This window comes from Triticum dicoccoides, chromosome 7B (assembly GCF_002162155.2).
Source record: "Triticum dicoccoides isolate Atlit2015 ecotype Zavitan chromosome 7B, WEW_v2.0, whole genome shotgun sequence".
In the NCBI taxonomy this organism is placed as follows: domain Eukaryota; kingdom Viridiplantae; phylum Streptophyta; class Magnoliopsida; order Poales; family Poaceae; genus Triticum; species Triticum dicoccoides.
Window position 1 is genome coordinate 109,424,355 of NC_041393.1, and position 15,832 is coordinate 109,440,186.

Below are 15,832 nucleotides of genomic sequence, written 5' to 3' on the forward strand. Positions count from 1 at the left end.
CTTGTCCTTCACCATGGTGGCGGGCGGCGCACTAGCGGGATGGCGGCGTCGAGGGCGGAGGAAGATGTAGTGGAGAAGCGGAGAAAGAAGAAGGGGATTGAGGGCGCATAGTGCAGACGCCTCCACCCCGACGCCTTTTAAGGACCCACTGCTGAGTGGCTAACGAGTGGGCCCGAGCAATCCTGTCAAATCCTGCAACAGTCGCATGCCTGGTACGTGGCGAAAAAGGTGGCACTGAAATCGAGGCGCTCCTGTCTATCCATCCCGTTTACTACAGCATGCTCCGCCTCGCGCGCTTCCCCAAATTTTCGAATCCCGTGAGATCCAGGATCCGCGGTAACCAATCGTGCCGAAGATTTTGCACCGAAGCAACACTCTTCAAGGTAGATTCTTACATGTTTGGAGTTTTGTCTGGATCCAGGTACCTCAACTATTGGCCTTACATGGCCTGACATGGGTGTTCCCTCTTTCTAGTCCCACTCTTCTCCAACAGAGCTCCCTCACTGAGCGAGCATTCAACATTCCTAGTATGCTCCACTCATTCTATGCCAAGCACCCAATCACGGGATCAGAATCACACTCTAGATCATACCTTTCACGAAAGAAAAGGACAGGCAGCCACTGCTAAACCAAGATCTCCATCTCTTGACTCCGCCAATCAATCTTAGCTTATAGGGCACAAAGGTATATTTACCACGAGTACCAGCATGATTCCACTCGACAACTTCTAAATCGATCAAGGCGACTGAAACAAAGCCGAAGTTTCAGCGTAAGCCTCCAATCCAGCTTGGATACTTGTGAAGCATGAGAGCCAAGGCTGGACCAACTTCAACCTTCTTTCCACTCGGTCCTCAATCCATTCGAGGGCTAATGACGATGCCATAGACCTAGGGTAGGGTCATAGGCCTGACCTATACACCCCACCCAAGGTCACTACCCTAAAGCAAAGACATTCAAAGAACAGCAGAGGGTATCAATTGGAGTCATCGATTGCAATCCACTCGACCAATCATCTCACTCGGATACCTCTCACTCCTAAGTTCACTCGACCAAGACCAAGTCATTCGACTATACAGGAAACCACTCGACCCGCAGGAGACCAAGGGTCACTCAGGACGGCAACGGTCAGGCTTTCACTCCATAGTCTCAAAGGTCATTAAAAACACTTTATAGCTGGCGTTACTAGTAACGCCCTCTCTTAATGTACATTGAACCCCTGTAACGGAGGTGGGCTGGGGTCCTGGCGCACTCTATATAAGCCACCCCCTCCTCCGGGACAAGGGTTCGCACCCCCTGTAACACACACACACCCATATTCCAGTCGACTGCCTAAGGGCACCGAGACGTAGGGCTTTTACCTCCTCCGAGAGGGGCCTGAACTCCTAAAACTCGTGTGTACATCCTCGCCGTAGCTAGGGCCTTGCCTCCTCATACGTACCCCCTATTCTTACTGTCGGACTTAGTACCACGACAACGTTCGTAATGCTTCATCCCGCAACTAACTCATTAGTCAAAGTGCTTGCAAGGTTTATAGTGATGAGCACTACCGAGAGAGCGTAGAGATACCTCTCCGATATACGGAGTGACAATTCCTAATCTTGATCTATGCCCACCCAACAAACACCTTCGGAGACACCTATAGAGCATCTTTATGATCGCCCAGTTACGTTGTGACATTTGATAGCACACAAGGTGTTCCTCCGGTATTCGGGAGTTGCATAATCTCATAGTCTGAGGAACATGTATAAGTCATGAAGAAAACAACAGCAATGAAACTGTAACGATCATAATGTTAAGCTAACGGATGGGTCTTGTCCATCACATCATTCTCCTAATGATGTGATCCCGTTTATCAAATGACAACGCACATGTCCATGATTAGGAAACATAACCATCTTTGATCAACGAGCTAGTCAAGTAGAGGCATACTAAGGACACTATGTTTTGTCTATGTATTCACACATGTACTAAGTTTCCAGTTAATACAATTCTAGCATGAATAATAAACATTTATCATGAAATAAGAAAATAAATAATAAATTTATTATTGCCTCTACGGCATATTTTCTTTAATAAGATAATATTAAAGTATAAAAGATAATAGACAACTTACACATATAGACAATTTGCTGGAAAGCTGGTTGTGTATACGAGGGAATCTTCTTAGACATTGTGTACATGAACATTTTACACAATGAGACGTATTGATAATGCAGCCTTTCGATTGTACTGTAATCACACAAAGCATGGAGCCTCGTACAATGAAACGGGTCTTCATTAAGCAATTCAAAAAAGTCGCTATTTACTAAGAAGACACATATTGTTTGTTCATGTTTGGATGAGCAATACACGTTGGGCTCCCAGTCTATAATATGGCAGTTAGCTTATTTGAAGCAAATTAGCAAAAGTCAGATGACCCTAAGTAAACAAAATTATAACCAACTGGCAAACTGGTTCATTTCTTAATGGGACCCTACAACAACCGTACCAGCCGGAGCCCCAACCAACCTTCGCATAGATGTCAACTCTTAAAGCCACTACAAGAACAACAGATCAAGCACCACAGACACACACCTCGTAGATCCTGATTATCGATCAGCACATACCAAGGCAGTTTGTGATGACTGACATGGTTCGGCTTCGGAGCGCAGTGATGTTCCTCGTTGTGCTTGGCGCCGTCATGCAGATGCAACTGAGTTCGGTCGTGCCCCTTGCGGCGGCCGCCAGAGTCCTGCTGGAGGATAGCGTCGGCGTTGGAGGGGTTGGAGCCGGCGCTAAGGCGGGAGTGGGAGGGGTCGGAGTCTACGCCAAGGCTGGAGGCAAACCACACAAACACAAGAAGGCTGGAGGCAACGGAAGGGGCGGGGCCGGCCCTGCCCCATCCGCCGCCGACTGCGGCGACAACAGCGACCCCTTCGTCGGCGGTGGCCTCGGCAATGACTACGACTACCCCTACCCCTAAGCTCACCATGGTCGCGGGGCGAGGCTACCGCTTGATGGAAGTAAATGGAAAGGTTATACTACGTGCGAATTTTGTTGTCGTTTGCGTCTGTTGTCCGTTCTCCGCTACGCGTGAACAAGTTGCTCGGGAAATCTCAAAGTTGAGCTAGCTAGCGGGTTGACCTTAGCACGTCCTGGTGTGTGTTGTGCGTAACTGTGTCATGGGTGTTCAGTTCAGTTTGTGTCGCGGTGTCGTGTTGCCTATGATTTCTTCAACAAGGAAAGTACACTCGGCTAGAAAAAACAAAAAAATACAAGTAAAGTACACAAAATCAGACCTCAAAATAAACCTAACCGGCACTTTTCGTGTATAATGATTTGGAGCTAAGTTTGAACGCGTGTCATGTGATCATGTCATCCACAAAAAGAAGACTTGAGCGCGGGTTGACAACTACCTCACCACTTATTTCCTTAAAAAAAGAGTCAATTACACCACAGGTGTCTGAACTTGGCGAGAAAAATCAGTTTGGTGCTAAAACTTGCAGCATACATTGAACCGGTGACAAAACTTGGCTTGGGTGTGCATCTACGGTGCTAATCACGCTTGTATACGTACAGGCTGTTGATGTGGCGAGCCAGCATGGCACGGGGCCCACCTGTCAGTGACTGGGAGACGCATACGAGGGCGTTGGCCTGTTTTTCTTTTTTCAAAACGCCCTAAATTTCATTTTTCTCACAAAAAGCCCCTCAAAAATTTCGTTAAAAATTTAAAACAACACTTTATATCTGTATATAACCATTGGGCTGTATCCGTCAGAATACATTACACGGAGGAAATTAATATGAAAAATAACAAGCCAGGGAGGTTCGAACGGACGAACAATGGCTCACTGGCCGACCAGACTAGTCACCAGACCGTGAATATTTTGCTGTCGAAATTGTAGCTAGTCCTAGTGAACTATAGGCAAGCGCGCACATAAGGCTTAAATGGTGGCTGTCACCGCGCCTTATTTTTTTAATGTTATTATCTTTTCTTAGAATTATGTTGTATTGTTCCTAAAAAATATAAAAAATAGAACTATGTTGTATTATGTAAATTATAAATAATTTAAATACACAGGAAATACATTATTTAATATAATTTTCATGTACTTTATGAAATATCTTACTTTAAATAATGTTCATATAATTCTAATAAATGTTCTTATTTAAAAGAATATTTGTGTAATTCTATAAATACACACACTAATTTAAAAACGTTTATATACATAAAGTAATATTTATGTTTTTAATAATATATATTAATTATAATATTCATTCATCTATTCATGTATTTTAAGGCTATAAACATATATTAATTTTGAGCGAAAATTATCATTTCAAATATTTTTTTTGTGTAATCTTAAAAATGTTAATGTATTATTTGAATATATAAACATATACAACTAAAACTATAAATATTAATTATAATATTATTTTTCAATTTAAAAACTAACATGTGAAGAATGGGCTGTGGTAACTGCAGCGCTGCAGCCTAAGCCCCATCTACAGTTTCTTAAGAAAAAAACAAGCCCCATGTGCTTGTCTGCTCATCAGGGTAAGATACATACTGGGAGCACCCCAGCCTCCTCAGAGATTAGTGATTCCTGGCCGTCGGATCCCGTCCTTGATGCGTTTTCGTCCGTTCAATCGCGAGATGGAAGGATACGGGCCGTCGGATCGAGTCGACCTACTGTGGATCGAAACAGTATCCCTCGAATCAGGGTAAGATACATGCTGGGAGCACCCCAGCCTCCTCAGAGATTAGTGATTCCTGGCCGTCGGATCCCGTCCTTGATGCGTTTTCGTCCGTTCGATCGCGAGATGGAAGGATACGGGCCGTCGGATCGAGTCGACCTACTGTGGATCGAAACAGTATCCCTCGAACGGTAAATATCTTCTGCCACCGCGTGTTATTCGTGTGCCCCGCCGAGGGCATATGCGGTATTTCGCCTTGTTGGAAAACGGTCCACCAGCCAGGGCGTGAGATGCGAGAGCGAGGAAGCGAGCGCTGGAACTCTCCTCCCCCTCCTGCCCGCTCCTCTCTTCCCCGCTCGCTCCTCTCTTCCCACGAAACCCTAGCCGCTCAGCTCGCGCCGCGGTCCCCATCCGCTTCTTCTGCTCGTGCTGGGGTCGCCATCGAGGGCCTGCCGCTCGCGCCGGGGTCGCACGCGCCGCCGCTTCCCCGTCCTACTCGCGCATCACGCCTCGGGAGGAGAGGAAGCCCAGGCTGCTGTTCCCGACGGAGCGCGCCGTCGCGCGGGAGGAGGCCAGGCGGAGCGCGCCGTCACGCGGGGAAGCGGCTCATCCTCGGCGGCGAGCCAGTGCCGGATCTGGTGCCTAGCGCCGGCATCTCACGTGTGACCAAGTCGCCGCCGGGGGCGCTACGGCGGCCGGTCGGAGGCCGAGTTCGCCTGGGCGACCAAGTTGCTGTCGGGGAGCACAAAGTGCCTCCTTTAAGCACCGTTGCAGAGACGAGGAGGACCTCAAGGTGAGCCCCGTCAATGTTTGCTTGCTTGCTGTTCAATGCTGACGTACTGCACTTACACGATACAGTTCCTTTGAGATAAACTGATTGATAGTTCATGGTTCTAACGTACCTGGGCCAGGCTCTTCTGATGGCGTCGCTCTTGTGTCCTGTAAATCCATAGTTATCTAGCCCAGTCTACAAATCCGTAGTTGATGTGCCTCTTGTGTCCTGTAACTTATGAAACAGCAGAAACATATTAATTTTGAATAAAAGCAAGTTAGGAATAAGAGATTGTTGCATCAAAAAGCAGTAGCACCTCCTTGTCATTGTCAATACCTGTTGATATTGTGGTGTATCATGATCAACTACACTGCAAACATTTGCAAATATTACTCTTGGGATCACTGTATATTTTACTCCATTTAGTCATACATCTTCCATTTATTTGTTTACACATGTTTGACAATTATCAATCTCCATGATATCAAGATCTGCACCTCTTCCTGATTTAGATTCAGTTTAGCTATTTACCATGGTTCAACATATTCATCTTATGGATCAAAAAATTCTATTTTGTGGTGAGAGGTAGGAGTTCAAGATGAAGGATGAGATTTCTGTTTGATGTCGGGATATGGCAGGACAATCCATTGCATAGTTATCTGCTTACAAAAAAAATTTCTTTTGGAAGAACAATGTGCTCATTGATGCTATTTAGTCTGTACTAATTTTTTCTGCATGGTGTTTTGAAGGAGTAGTATATTGAACCGTAATTAGCACCACCGGATAATTCTCATGAGTCCTTACCAGTTAACATGTCTATGTTATACTCATCCTGCTGCTTGTTTATATATGTGACGATTTAACTCGATCTTTTTGCCTCTGTATTCTTATCATACTTTCAATTTCACATTTTTAATTGTTTACTGTTTCCAAAGTTTCTGGAGAATGGCAGCTACTAATTGCTAAGTGACTGTATATGATGTGCTCTTTAGTGTATGTCATCAGAACAACTAAATTTTCAGAATGCAATATACTTCTAATAGGTAGTGCAGTTTTTTAGATGAGCAATCAGCGCCGCGCGGCAATGCAGTGCAAAAGTCAGTCTTGAAATTTCATTGCAAAATCCACCACAAATAATCTTTCTATATAAATTATCTATCCAGGTCAGGCACATCTTATAAGTAGGTCACTTCCACTGGACTGGATCTTTATGTTAACAAGCAGCTAGACCCAAGGTACTAATGTCCAATCGCTTGATCATTTTGATATTTAATCTCTCAAGAGTTCTTTTCGTAGTTTATTATTCTTCAAGTTTCACTTTCATTTTACTCAGTCGTGTCCAAATGCTTTTTCTATAAATCATTCTAAAACAAGGTGTGTTGCTGCTATGCTCTGATGTATGCTTACGTGGTTCTTGCTTGTTATTTGTCCAGCGTGTGTGTATGATGTTGTTGGGTTGTTGACATGGCGCGTGGTCCGGATGCGACTCATGCTCAAGCCACGGTTGAGCCTGGCGTTGGGTTGGTAGGTGGTCGTGGCCGTGGCCGTGGGCGGTCTGCTGGTCGTCGTGGACGAGCCACTGGTCGTGGAGGTTCTAATATAGGGCGTGCCCCTGTTTCTGATCATGTCGCTGCTTGCCGGGTTCCTGCCGCTGGAGATGAGCCTCTTGACAGGCTTAGGGGTGTGAGTCGGCGGGTGCCTGCTGCTGGAGCTGAGCCCATCGCTAGGCGTGGGCGTGGCGCCCGGCAGATGCTGCCTGCTGCTGGGCGTGGCGCCATACCCCGCTCAAGTGGTAGGGGTGTTCGTGGCCGTGTCCCTGGTCGTGGTGCTGATTCTGGGCATGCAGCCGCTGCTGTACATGTGTCTGCCCCTGGTCGTTCTGCTGGTCCTGGGTACGCCGCCGCTCCTAGGCGTGTGTTGGTCCCTGGTATTGCTAGACGTTACGTGCCACGCCAGCCTGTTGGGGGTCCGCCTCGAAGCCGTACAAGTACGTGTGTATCCATTGTTCTTTTGTATTTTGTCTCCTAGGATATTCTGTTGGGGTTGATAATTATTTCTTACTGTGTTGTTTGCGACGTGGTTAGGTGATGGTTGGTTTCCTTTTCTGAGCTCGACCGTGGCTGCGGTAAATCGCAGAAAACGAAAAATGTGCGTTGAGTTTCGGCGCGCTAGATACGAAGGTGGGTGAAAGTTCTTAGTTTGTTGTTGGTTGTTTTTGTTGGCTGTGTGCTGTCTTACTTGGTTCTGCATGTCCTGTTAAGAACATGTCGTTGATGGGCCTTTGCCGAAGGATTGGCATGGTTTCTCGGTTTATGTCAGTGCGGAGGTGATCGGGGTAGACTGCAACAGACGGAAAAAACGGAAAGTGTCAATTAAATTGCGGCGTCCTGGATGCGAAGGTGCATGAGATTTCTTGGTTTGTTGTTAGTTGTTGCTGTTTGCCGTATGGTCTCTTAGTTGGTTTTACGTGCATTTTCAGAGATTGTTGTTCAAGGGCCTTTGCCAAAGGATTGGCAAGGTTTCTCAGTGAAGTTTGCCGAGTCCCTTAAAGGTACTTATTAACCAGGCCTTTGTTGTTTTGGTTATGTGATCATTGTCTTCCTTTTACCCTTGGTTTGTGTCTGATAGTTTTCTATTTTTGTGCCCGTTTAGCTTGCTATGCAGATAGGTCGTACTACGGCCCTCCGGATTTCTTGTGCCAATATTGTGGTGCCTCCTTTTGGTTTGCTGAGTGTTCAAAGTCCAGGTCATCCTGGACACAACGTAAGATGGTTTATAATCGCTGTTGTAAAGGCGCTAAGGTATATATTCCTCCCTTTAAGGATCCCCCGGCCTATCTCCAGGAGCTCCTTCGATTTTGATGGTACTTCTCGTGCTAAAAAATTCATCCGGACTATACGTGAGTACAACTTTATGTTCGCTTTCACTTCGATGGGTGCTACTATTGAACGCTCGTTTGGTGGCAGCCGTGGACCTAAGATTTTTAAGATCAGTGGGCAAGTGTCTCATCGTATTGGTTCGTTGGTGCCTAGCGGTGATGATACCCCTAAGTTTGCTGAGTTGTATATACATGACCCAGCCAATGAGATTAGACATAGGATGAATGCCTTAAATCCAGATGACAAGCCTACTGGGGGTGTGGATGAGAGTATTGTGGTTGGTCTTAGAGACATGCTTAATGAGTTTAACCCATTGGTACAGACCTTTCGGGAGGCGAGTAAGATGATAGAGGATCGTGGTGATGAACCCATCGAGGATATCTCGATTCGTATTATTGCACCTTCGGAGGGCGATAGTCCACAGTTTAGTTTGCCTACAACCACTGGGCTTGCTGCTTTAGTTGTCGGTGGTGGCTTCACGTTAGAGGCATCTTCTCGGGATATTGTTGTTTGTAGTCGTTCCGACGGTTTGCAGCAGATATCTTCTCTGAACACTGCATTCATGCCTCTGCAATACCCGTTGCTTTTCCCTTATGGAGAGAGAGGGTTCCAGGTGGATGTCCCTCACTTGATTGTTCCTGAAGAAGAAGATGATGATGGACCTATAGATCCTAATCTTGCACCTGGAAGTCCGACCGTTGAGGCGTCCTCTTCATACCCTTCTGGGGGTGGTGATGCTTCCACAAATAGTCGGAATAGGATGACCATGCAGGATTACTATCGTTTTATGTGCCCTTACAAGGGTGATCAGCCCAATCCATATATATGTTATGGTCTCCTCTCCTCTCAGTCAGTTGTTGATGCACGTGCGTGCATCGACGAAAGTAGACTATGGTATATCATAAGAAATCAGGACATGCTTAGATCAGAGCACATGCAGGGTATTACTGATGCGGTAGGTGATGGGTGTGTTGATGGTGATGCTCTTGGGAAGAGGACCATTGTACCTTCCAGTCACATAGGCGGTCGTCGTTACTTCCATGAAAATTTCCATGATGGCCTTGCCGTTTGTCGGGTGCATGGTGCGCCTGACATATTTACCACTTTCACTTGCAATCCCAAGTGGCCTGAGATCACAAGTGCATTGGAACCAGGTCAGACGCCTTCTGATAGGGCGGATATTGTTGTTAGGGTCTATCACATGAAGCTCACCGAGTACTTGGACGAGATTAAGTCAGGCCGGGCTTTTGGCCCCATTACAGCTGGTATTGTGAATGTTGTGCTCTATGTGTGGTTGTTTTTTTAATGATGTTTTACTTCTGTTGGCTGGTCTGTCTAATTCAGCTTTTATGTCATTTTTCCATGTTGTATACCGTTGAGTTCCAAAAGCGGGGACTGCCTCACGCGCATATACTTGTCTGGCGGAGAGGGGGCAACGGTGAGATTGGTGTTGAAAATATCAATTCATTAATATCTGCTGAAATACCTGATGCATTGCTTGATCCTCTAGGATATGCTTTAGTTTCTGAGTTTATGATGCACGGTCCGTGTGGTGAAATGAACGATAAATGTGTCTGCATGAAAAAGGGTGTTTGTTCTAAATATTTCCCAAAAGATTTTAGAGATACCACTGTCATTGATGATAATGGGTTTGCCTTATATCGACGTCGTGACGACGGTCGAAGGGTCTATAAAAATGGTCATTACCTTGACAATAGGCATGTTGTTCCTTATAATATGGCAATGCTCAAGAAATTTCAGGGACATATAAATGTAGAGTGGTGTAATAAGACACAGGTGATGAAATATCTCTTTAAGTATGTCACCAAAGGTGCTGACTACTCTAAGGTCATGTTAGAAAGGCTAAAAAAATTGACTAAATCTGGTTGTCATACAGTAGATGAGGTTCAGGAGTATCTGATATGTCGGTATATATGTGAGTATGATGCATTATGGCGCATATTTGGGTTTGAAATACACTTTAAAATGCCGTCCGTTCAAAGGCTGACCGTTCATATGCCTGGCATGAATATTGTCTACTATCGTGCTGGTGCTGACCTCACGAAAATTGTTGATTCTGACTTCTTGCGAAAGACTATGCTTACGAATGGTTTGTTGCGAATGAGATGTTCGAAGATGCTCGTTCATTAACTTATTGCGATTTTCCAACTGCTTGGACCTGGGACGCTAAAAGTAGGTCATGGCATCCAAGGGGTGGGGGTGAAAAGATTGGCCGCGTGTATTATGTACATCCTTTGAGTGGTGAGTTGTATTACTTGCGCATGCTTTTGATGATTGTTAAGGGGGCTAGGTCTTTCAAAGATCTCCGAACATATGATGGTCGTCTTTATCACACCTTTAAAGAGAGGCTTGTGCCGCGCGCGGTTTGTTAGGAGATGATAACGAGTGGTACATAGCGTTTGATGAAGCGGTTGTTTGGGGGTTTGGGCATCGACTTAGACAGCTATTTGTGACTATGCTCATGCATTGTTCTATCAAGGATGAGATGGGGTTCTTTGAACGTTACTGCGCTAGCATGTACGATGATATCCAACATGGGTTGCGTCGTGCCCTGGGTAATCTAAACTATGTTGTTCCTCATGAAAAATTGAGAAATATGCTTCTTGATGAGTTGGCTGACATTTTCTTGAAACGTGATTCTGATATAAGAAGTTTTAACTTGCCGTCTCGCTCTGGCGAAGGTGAGCAGTCTGATGATAATCGTCTAATTCGTGAGGAACTGTCTTATGATGCATGTGCTCTGTCTAAACAGTCCTTGGTTATGTTTGATAGTTTAAATGAGGACCAATTGGTTGCTTATAAGACGATTGTAGAGTGTGTGCAGGCGGGGAGACCGGGCTTTTTTTTGTCTCTGGATATGGTGGTACTGGGAAGACATACCTGTGGAGTGCAATATGTGCTTTCCTTAGGGGCGAGAGGAAGATAGTGCTTACTGTTGCGTCGTCGGGCATTGCGTCGCTGTTGTTGCCTGGTGGGAGGACTGCTCATTCTCGCTTTAAGATACCTATTCTTCTTGAAGATAATACACAATGCGATATTAAAAGAGGCTCTAAGCTTTGTAAGTTGTTGATAGTATCCTCCCTTGTTATTTGGGACGAGGCGCTGATGACACACAGGAAATGCTTTGAGGCTGTAGATAGAACTTTGCGTGATGTCCTCTCTGTGGCTAATCCAGATCTTGCTGATATTCCGTTCGGTGGAGTAGTGATGGTCTTGGGTGGTGACCTTAGACAAATCTTACCGGTCGTTGAGGGAGGTACTAGGCCTCAGATCATTGATGCGGCAATCACGAATTCTCCGCTATGGCATTCTGTTAAAAAATTGTCGCTTTCTATTAACATGCGCTTGGGTGTGCATGGTGCGGATACCCAGGCGCAAAAGGATGTTGCCTTATTTAGCAGATGGGTGCTAGATCTTGGGGAAGGGAAGTTGCCTGTCACAAGGCGAGGCGATGAGGTCGAGGCTTCTTGGATACAGATACCGGACGACCTCTTGGTTTGTACGTCTGGTGATCCAATAGCTGCTATTGTTTCTTCTGTCTATGGTGATTTTTTTCATAACTACCTGAACTCTGGTTACTTGCAAGAGAGAGCCATTTTAGCCCCTACCAATGACCATGCTGAGGATATTAATGATCACATTCTTGCATTGGTTCCTACTGATAGCAGAGTCTATTTGAGTGCTGATTCTATTGATGATTCTTCGGATTCTGTTAGGGACAAAGATGTTTACTATCCAGTCGAGTACCTAAATGCAACTAAAATTATAAATTTCCCAAATCATAGGCTGACTCTTAAGGTTGGTGTTCCGGTTATGCTTCTTAGAAACCTGAGCCAGGCAAATGGTTTGTGTAATGGTACACGACTAATTGTAAAAGAATTAGGTGATCGGCTTATCGAAGCTGTCATTATGACTGGCTCACATGTGGGTGATACTGTTTATATCCCCAGGATTGAATTATTGGCAAAGAAGGGAAATGCACCCTTTGTGCTTAGACGTCGCCAGTTTCCTGTTCGTGTGTGCTATGCCATGACAATTAATAAGAGCCAGGGACAGACCATGTCTGCTGTTGGTATATATCTTAAGGGTCCTGTTTTTACACACGGGCAGCTGTATGTGGCAGTGTCTCGTGTTACGTCGAGGGCTTCTTTGAAAATCCTTATATTAGATGCTGATGGCAAATGCGGCTCTGAGACCAAGAACATTGTTTTTCCTGGGGTCTTCCGTGCCGCGGGGATGACTTAGGTTTGTGTATGATGGTAGTCTTCATTTTGGTAGTTTTTGGCATGCTTTTGTGAGTTGGATGCTATTTTGGGTGGTGTCATATAGTGTTGGCTGAATAAATATGTCGTCCCATGCGATGGGGGTGATATTTTGAATGTTCGCGTGTACTGGGATTGGCTTTATATATTCTGCGGTTTGGTTTATGTCATAGAGAGTACCGAGTTTAATGGTGAAGTTGCATTTTGCTGCTGATACTTTTGTTGTAGATGGCGATGACTGATCTGCAGGCTCTTGTTGTGGGGAACAAGAACCTGACCATCTGTGTGTATGTTTCGCGTCTGTAGCAGCATTGTGGATCCACTGATAATGGTCCTACCAAACACACTGACATGGTCCTTTTGGATGTGCAGGTACATGGCTTCTCTAGATCCCCTGCCCTATGTCGTTTGTAATTTTCTCTTGCCTTTGCTTCTTGGTAATTGATGTTTGTTGTTTATTGGCAGTTCTAACATATATGCTGAGATTGGTGAGAAGCTTGTGCCTAAGATTAATTGAGACAACCACATCCATGTTGTTTCTTGGCATGGGCAACCACATCTATGCTAATATTGGTGAGAAGCACGTGCTAATACCCTTTTTTGTGACTTGCATTGATATATTGATATTTTTCTTAATTGACCCCACCAAAATATATCTCAATGCAGCTATTCTCTAATCTAAACATGGATGACTTTCAACAGCCTCTTAGTTTTCATGCATTTAGCAAGAGAATGCTACTTTGTTACTTGGTTTGATAAAATAACTACAACAAAGATATATAGATCTCGTGTCTTACTCAATGTGTTCTATAATGATGAAAGCCTCTTTTATTTGCCAAGCTCCTGAGCTCCTCTATAGGTCTCTTGCTGTGAAGCTTGTGGTTGGCATGACTTTCAAGGTCTGATATCCTCTAGCATGCAACCATTTTTGGAGGGACTCAAGTTTGAACTGACTGATTTCTTCCAGTATTCAATTCTTGTGAGGGTGGAGTTGGAGAAGGTGGGGCGTCAGAGCAGAGCCAGTTGCAGCATCCACGACCTCCTCGGGCATGGCCAATCCTGCCAGATTGACCAGGTTGCAGGGTTTGGTCAGCAGTGTGTGTGGCCAGTGGTTGGAGCACACTGAATTCGAGGAACAATGCCGTCGTCGACCATGTATTCAGGTAGTTCCTGATTTTCTCTCCTATTGTGGTGGTCCTACAGGTTACTATTTACATGATGCATTGGTCGCAGTTGGTGTCGTGCTTACGTGTCTGCTATAATGCCTATGCTGCAACATGACATGTGTTAATGTAGTGTTTATTAAAGTTTGGTCAGCATGCTAAATAAGTCCAATGTCCATATGTTTATGTTTCCATACCTTATGTGATTAAACATGGGGTTTATCAGTGTGTAACAGATCCTGAGAGTTTTGTCAGGATAGGGAGAGACACTGAGGCAAAAGGCAAATGTACATGCTCCTTATTACTTATCATAAACATTTTCCCGTGAGTTCTTTTTTATTGTTTCTCATCTGAAATTGGATTCATAATGCCATTGTTACATCTCATTTTGTAATAGTTATCTTTTGATATTATGTTTTGCTTAATTAAATGTCATGTATGCATTTAAAGTTTTCAACTTTATTCATGTTCTTGTGTTCTGCTTATACTTTCCCAGGATAACAAGATGGTTTCTAGCAAACAATTATCAGGAACTTCAGCTAGGTATGAGGCACAATAAAGGTGGCAATAAGATGTGCGGGCAATTATCTTTGTTTTCGTGACCATGCTGATGAGGGTGGAGCTGCCATTGAGGCACATTTGGCCTCCGAGGTATCAAACCCTCCAACCTCCATTTTCTTTAGGATGGTCCCGAGCCCATCTCACCTTGGTCTTCTCCCATGGATTCGATTGTGTGCATGGATGAGGAAAGAGTCATTGCAAGAGGTGTTGGTGGAGAGGGAGGTTGAGTGGACGATCGACATACACGGCGTCATCTATAACTGCCTCTATGGCTTCCTCGGCCTCCATGTCAGCCTCCCTGCTTCACTACCGCAAAAGGGTATAACTCCAGTTCTCATTCTTATACACAGTTCTTACAATATAGATCGATGATATATGATGCTTCCATGGTAAGATAAAGGAATGACTGATGCTATTTCCTGGCCTATGGTTGTTGACTTACTATTTTTTATTGCCATGGTTTATTGTTTGTCATCTAAAAACTGATTCAGATGGATGCGGGGGTCTTTTAATTTGCATCTGATCGAGATGCTTTGTTCCTGATTCATATTTGTTTGTCCATGATCTTCAGGTTTGCAGCGTTGTGTGGTGATGGCCCTGCCCCTGGCCAATATCGATGCTCATAGGAGTGATCTTTGGCTATGGAGGCGTTGCTTCGGATGGTCTACAACAGTGTCTGGTTTCTCTGGTGGCTCTGATTATGTCACGTCATGTTGGTTGGCATACATTTATTTCTGTATTTGGCACTTTTGGTTGGCTGATGTTGTTATGTTGTCCACGGAAACACAATACTTACGTTGGTGTCTATGATAGACTTTTGTTGTTCTACTGCCTGCACCCTGTTCGTTTAGAAGATGAAGGGGATGGATGCAAACTTATGTATGCAATGCAGGATGATCATGGTAGCTTATGTAATTGTCGCTGGTCTTCTGTATGAACGGTTTGCTTCGATATTTTCGTGTTATTTTCTCCCCTGATGCACTACTGAATGCTTCCTCTATATGCACAGATGACCTGGTCTAATTATTGTGATCCTATGTACTCCTAATCCTATTCTATCATGCCGCATTTCCTGTAATACATCAAGTATCTATCCTTTGTGTCTACATAACCTGGATTGTTGCTTGCTGTTGCTACATATTTGATATGAAATGCCTATAACCCTTTGGTCAGCGGCCCATCAGAATTGACAGCCATCATAACTATCTAAATATTCCTCTAGCACCTCATAGGTATCATGCTATGTTGTATTTTGCTTTGTTAGCGGGTTGGGTATGGCTGCACCTGGTGGGGGTGCGGCAAGCTGCACTTATTTATTGTTTTGAACAATTCATGAGGTCAAATATCCGATGAATTACTTTCAGCGTCGAACATTGCACTACTATATTGTTTTGGATTTTGTGGCTCAAAACAGCTATATAAGAGGTTTGATCATTGAGCTTTTTTTTTATTAATTCATTGATACATTTCCATCTTCATATAGTCTTTGCATTTTCA

At 44.6% G+C, this 15,832-nt stretch overlaps 1 protein-coding gene across 4 annotated transcripts; it reads left to right on the forward strand.

Moving 5' to 3' along the window:
• The first annotated feature begins 4,982 nt into the window (after positions 1-4,982).
• Positions 4,983-15,312, forward strand: LOC119336398 (ATP-dependent DNA helicase PIF1-like). 4 transcript variants are annotated; one of them, XM_037608408.1, is made up of 14 exons: positions 4,983-5,470; positions 6,613-6,684; positions 6,883-7,436; positions 7,534-7,629; positions 7,711-7,848; positions 7,929-8,000; positions 8,102-8,250; positions 9,483-9,593; positions 9,718-12,983; positions 13,077-13,184; positions 13,452-13,510; positions 13,579-13,774; positions 14,271-14,654; positions 14,907-15,312. In XM_037608408.1, exons 3-8 carry the CDS (start codon positions 6,914-6,916, stop codon positions 9,531-9,533), a joined length of 1,029 nt encoding a protein of 342 aa, XP_037464305.1. In that variant the 5' UTR covers positions 4,983-5,470; positions 6,613-6,684; positions 6,883-6,913; the 3' UTR covers positions 9,534-9,593; positions 9,718-12,983; positions 13,077-13,184; positions 13,452-13,510; positions 13,579-13,774; positions 14,271-14,654; positions 14,907-15,312. The 4 variants fall into 4 exon arrangements, with proteins under 4 accessions (XP_037464305.1, XP_037464304.1, XP_037464303.1 ...); XM_037608407.1 differs by having other exon boundaries at positions 9,483-12,983; XM_037608406.1 differs by lacking the exon at positions 9,483-9,593 and having other exon boundaries at positions 12,840-12,983.
• Positions 15,313-15,832: the final 520 nt, after the last annotated feature.

Coding starts and splice junctions, on each gene's coding strand:
- LOC119336398 (XM_037608405.1), top strand. CDS start 11,455: ATGACACACAGGAAATGCTTTGAGGCTGTAGATAGAACTTTGCGTGAT.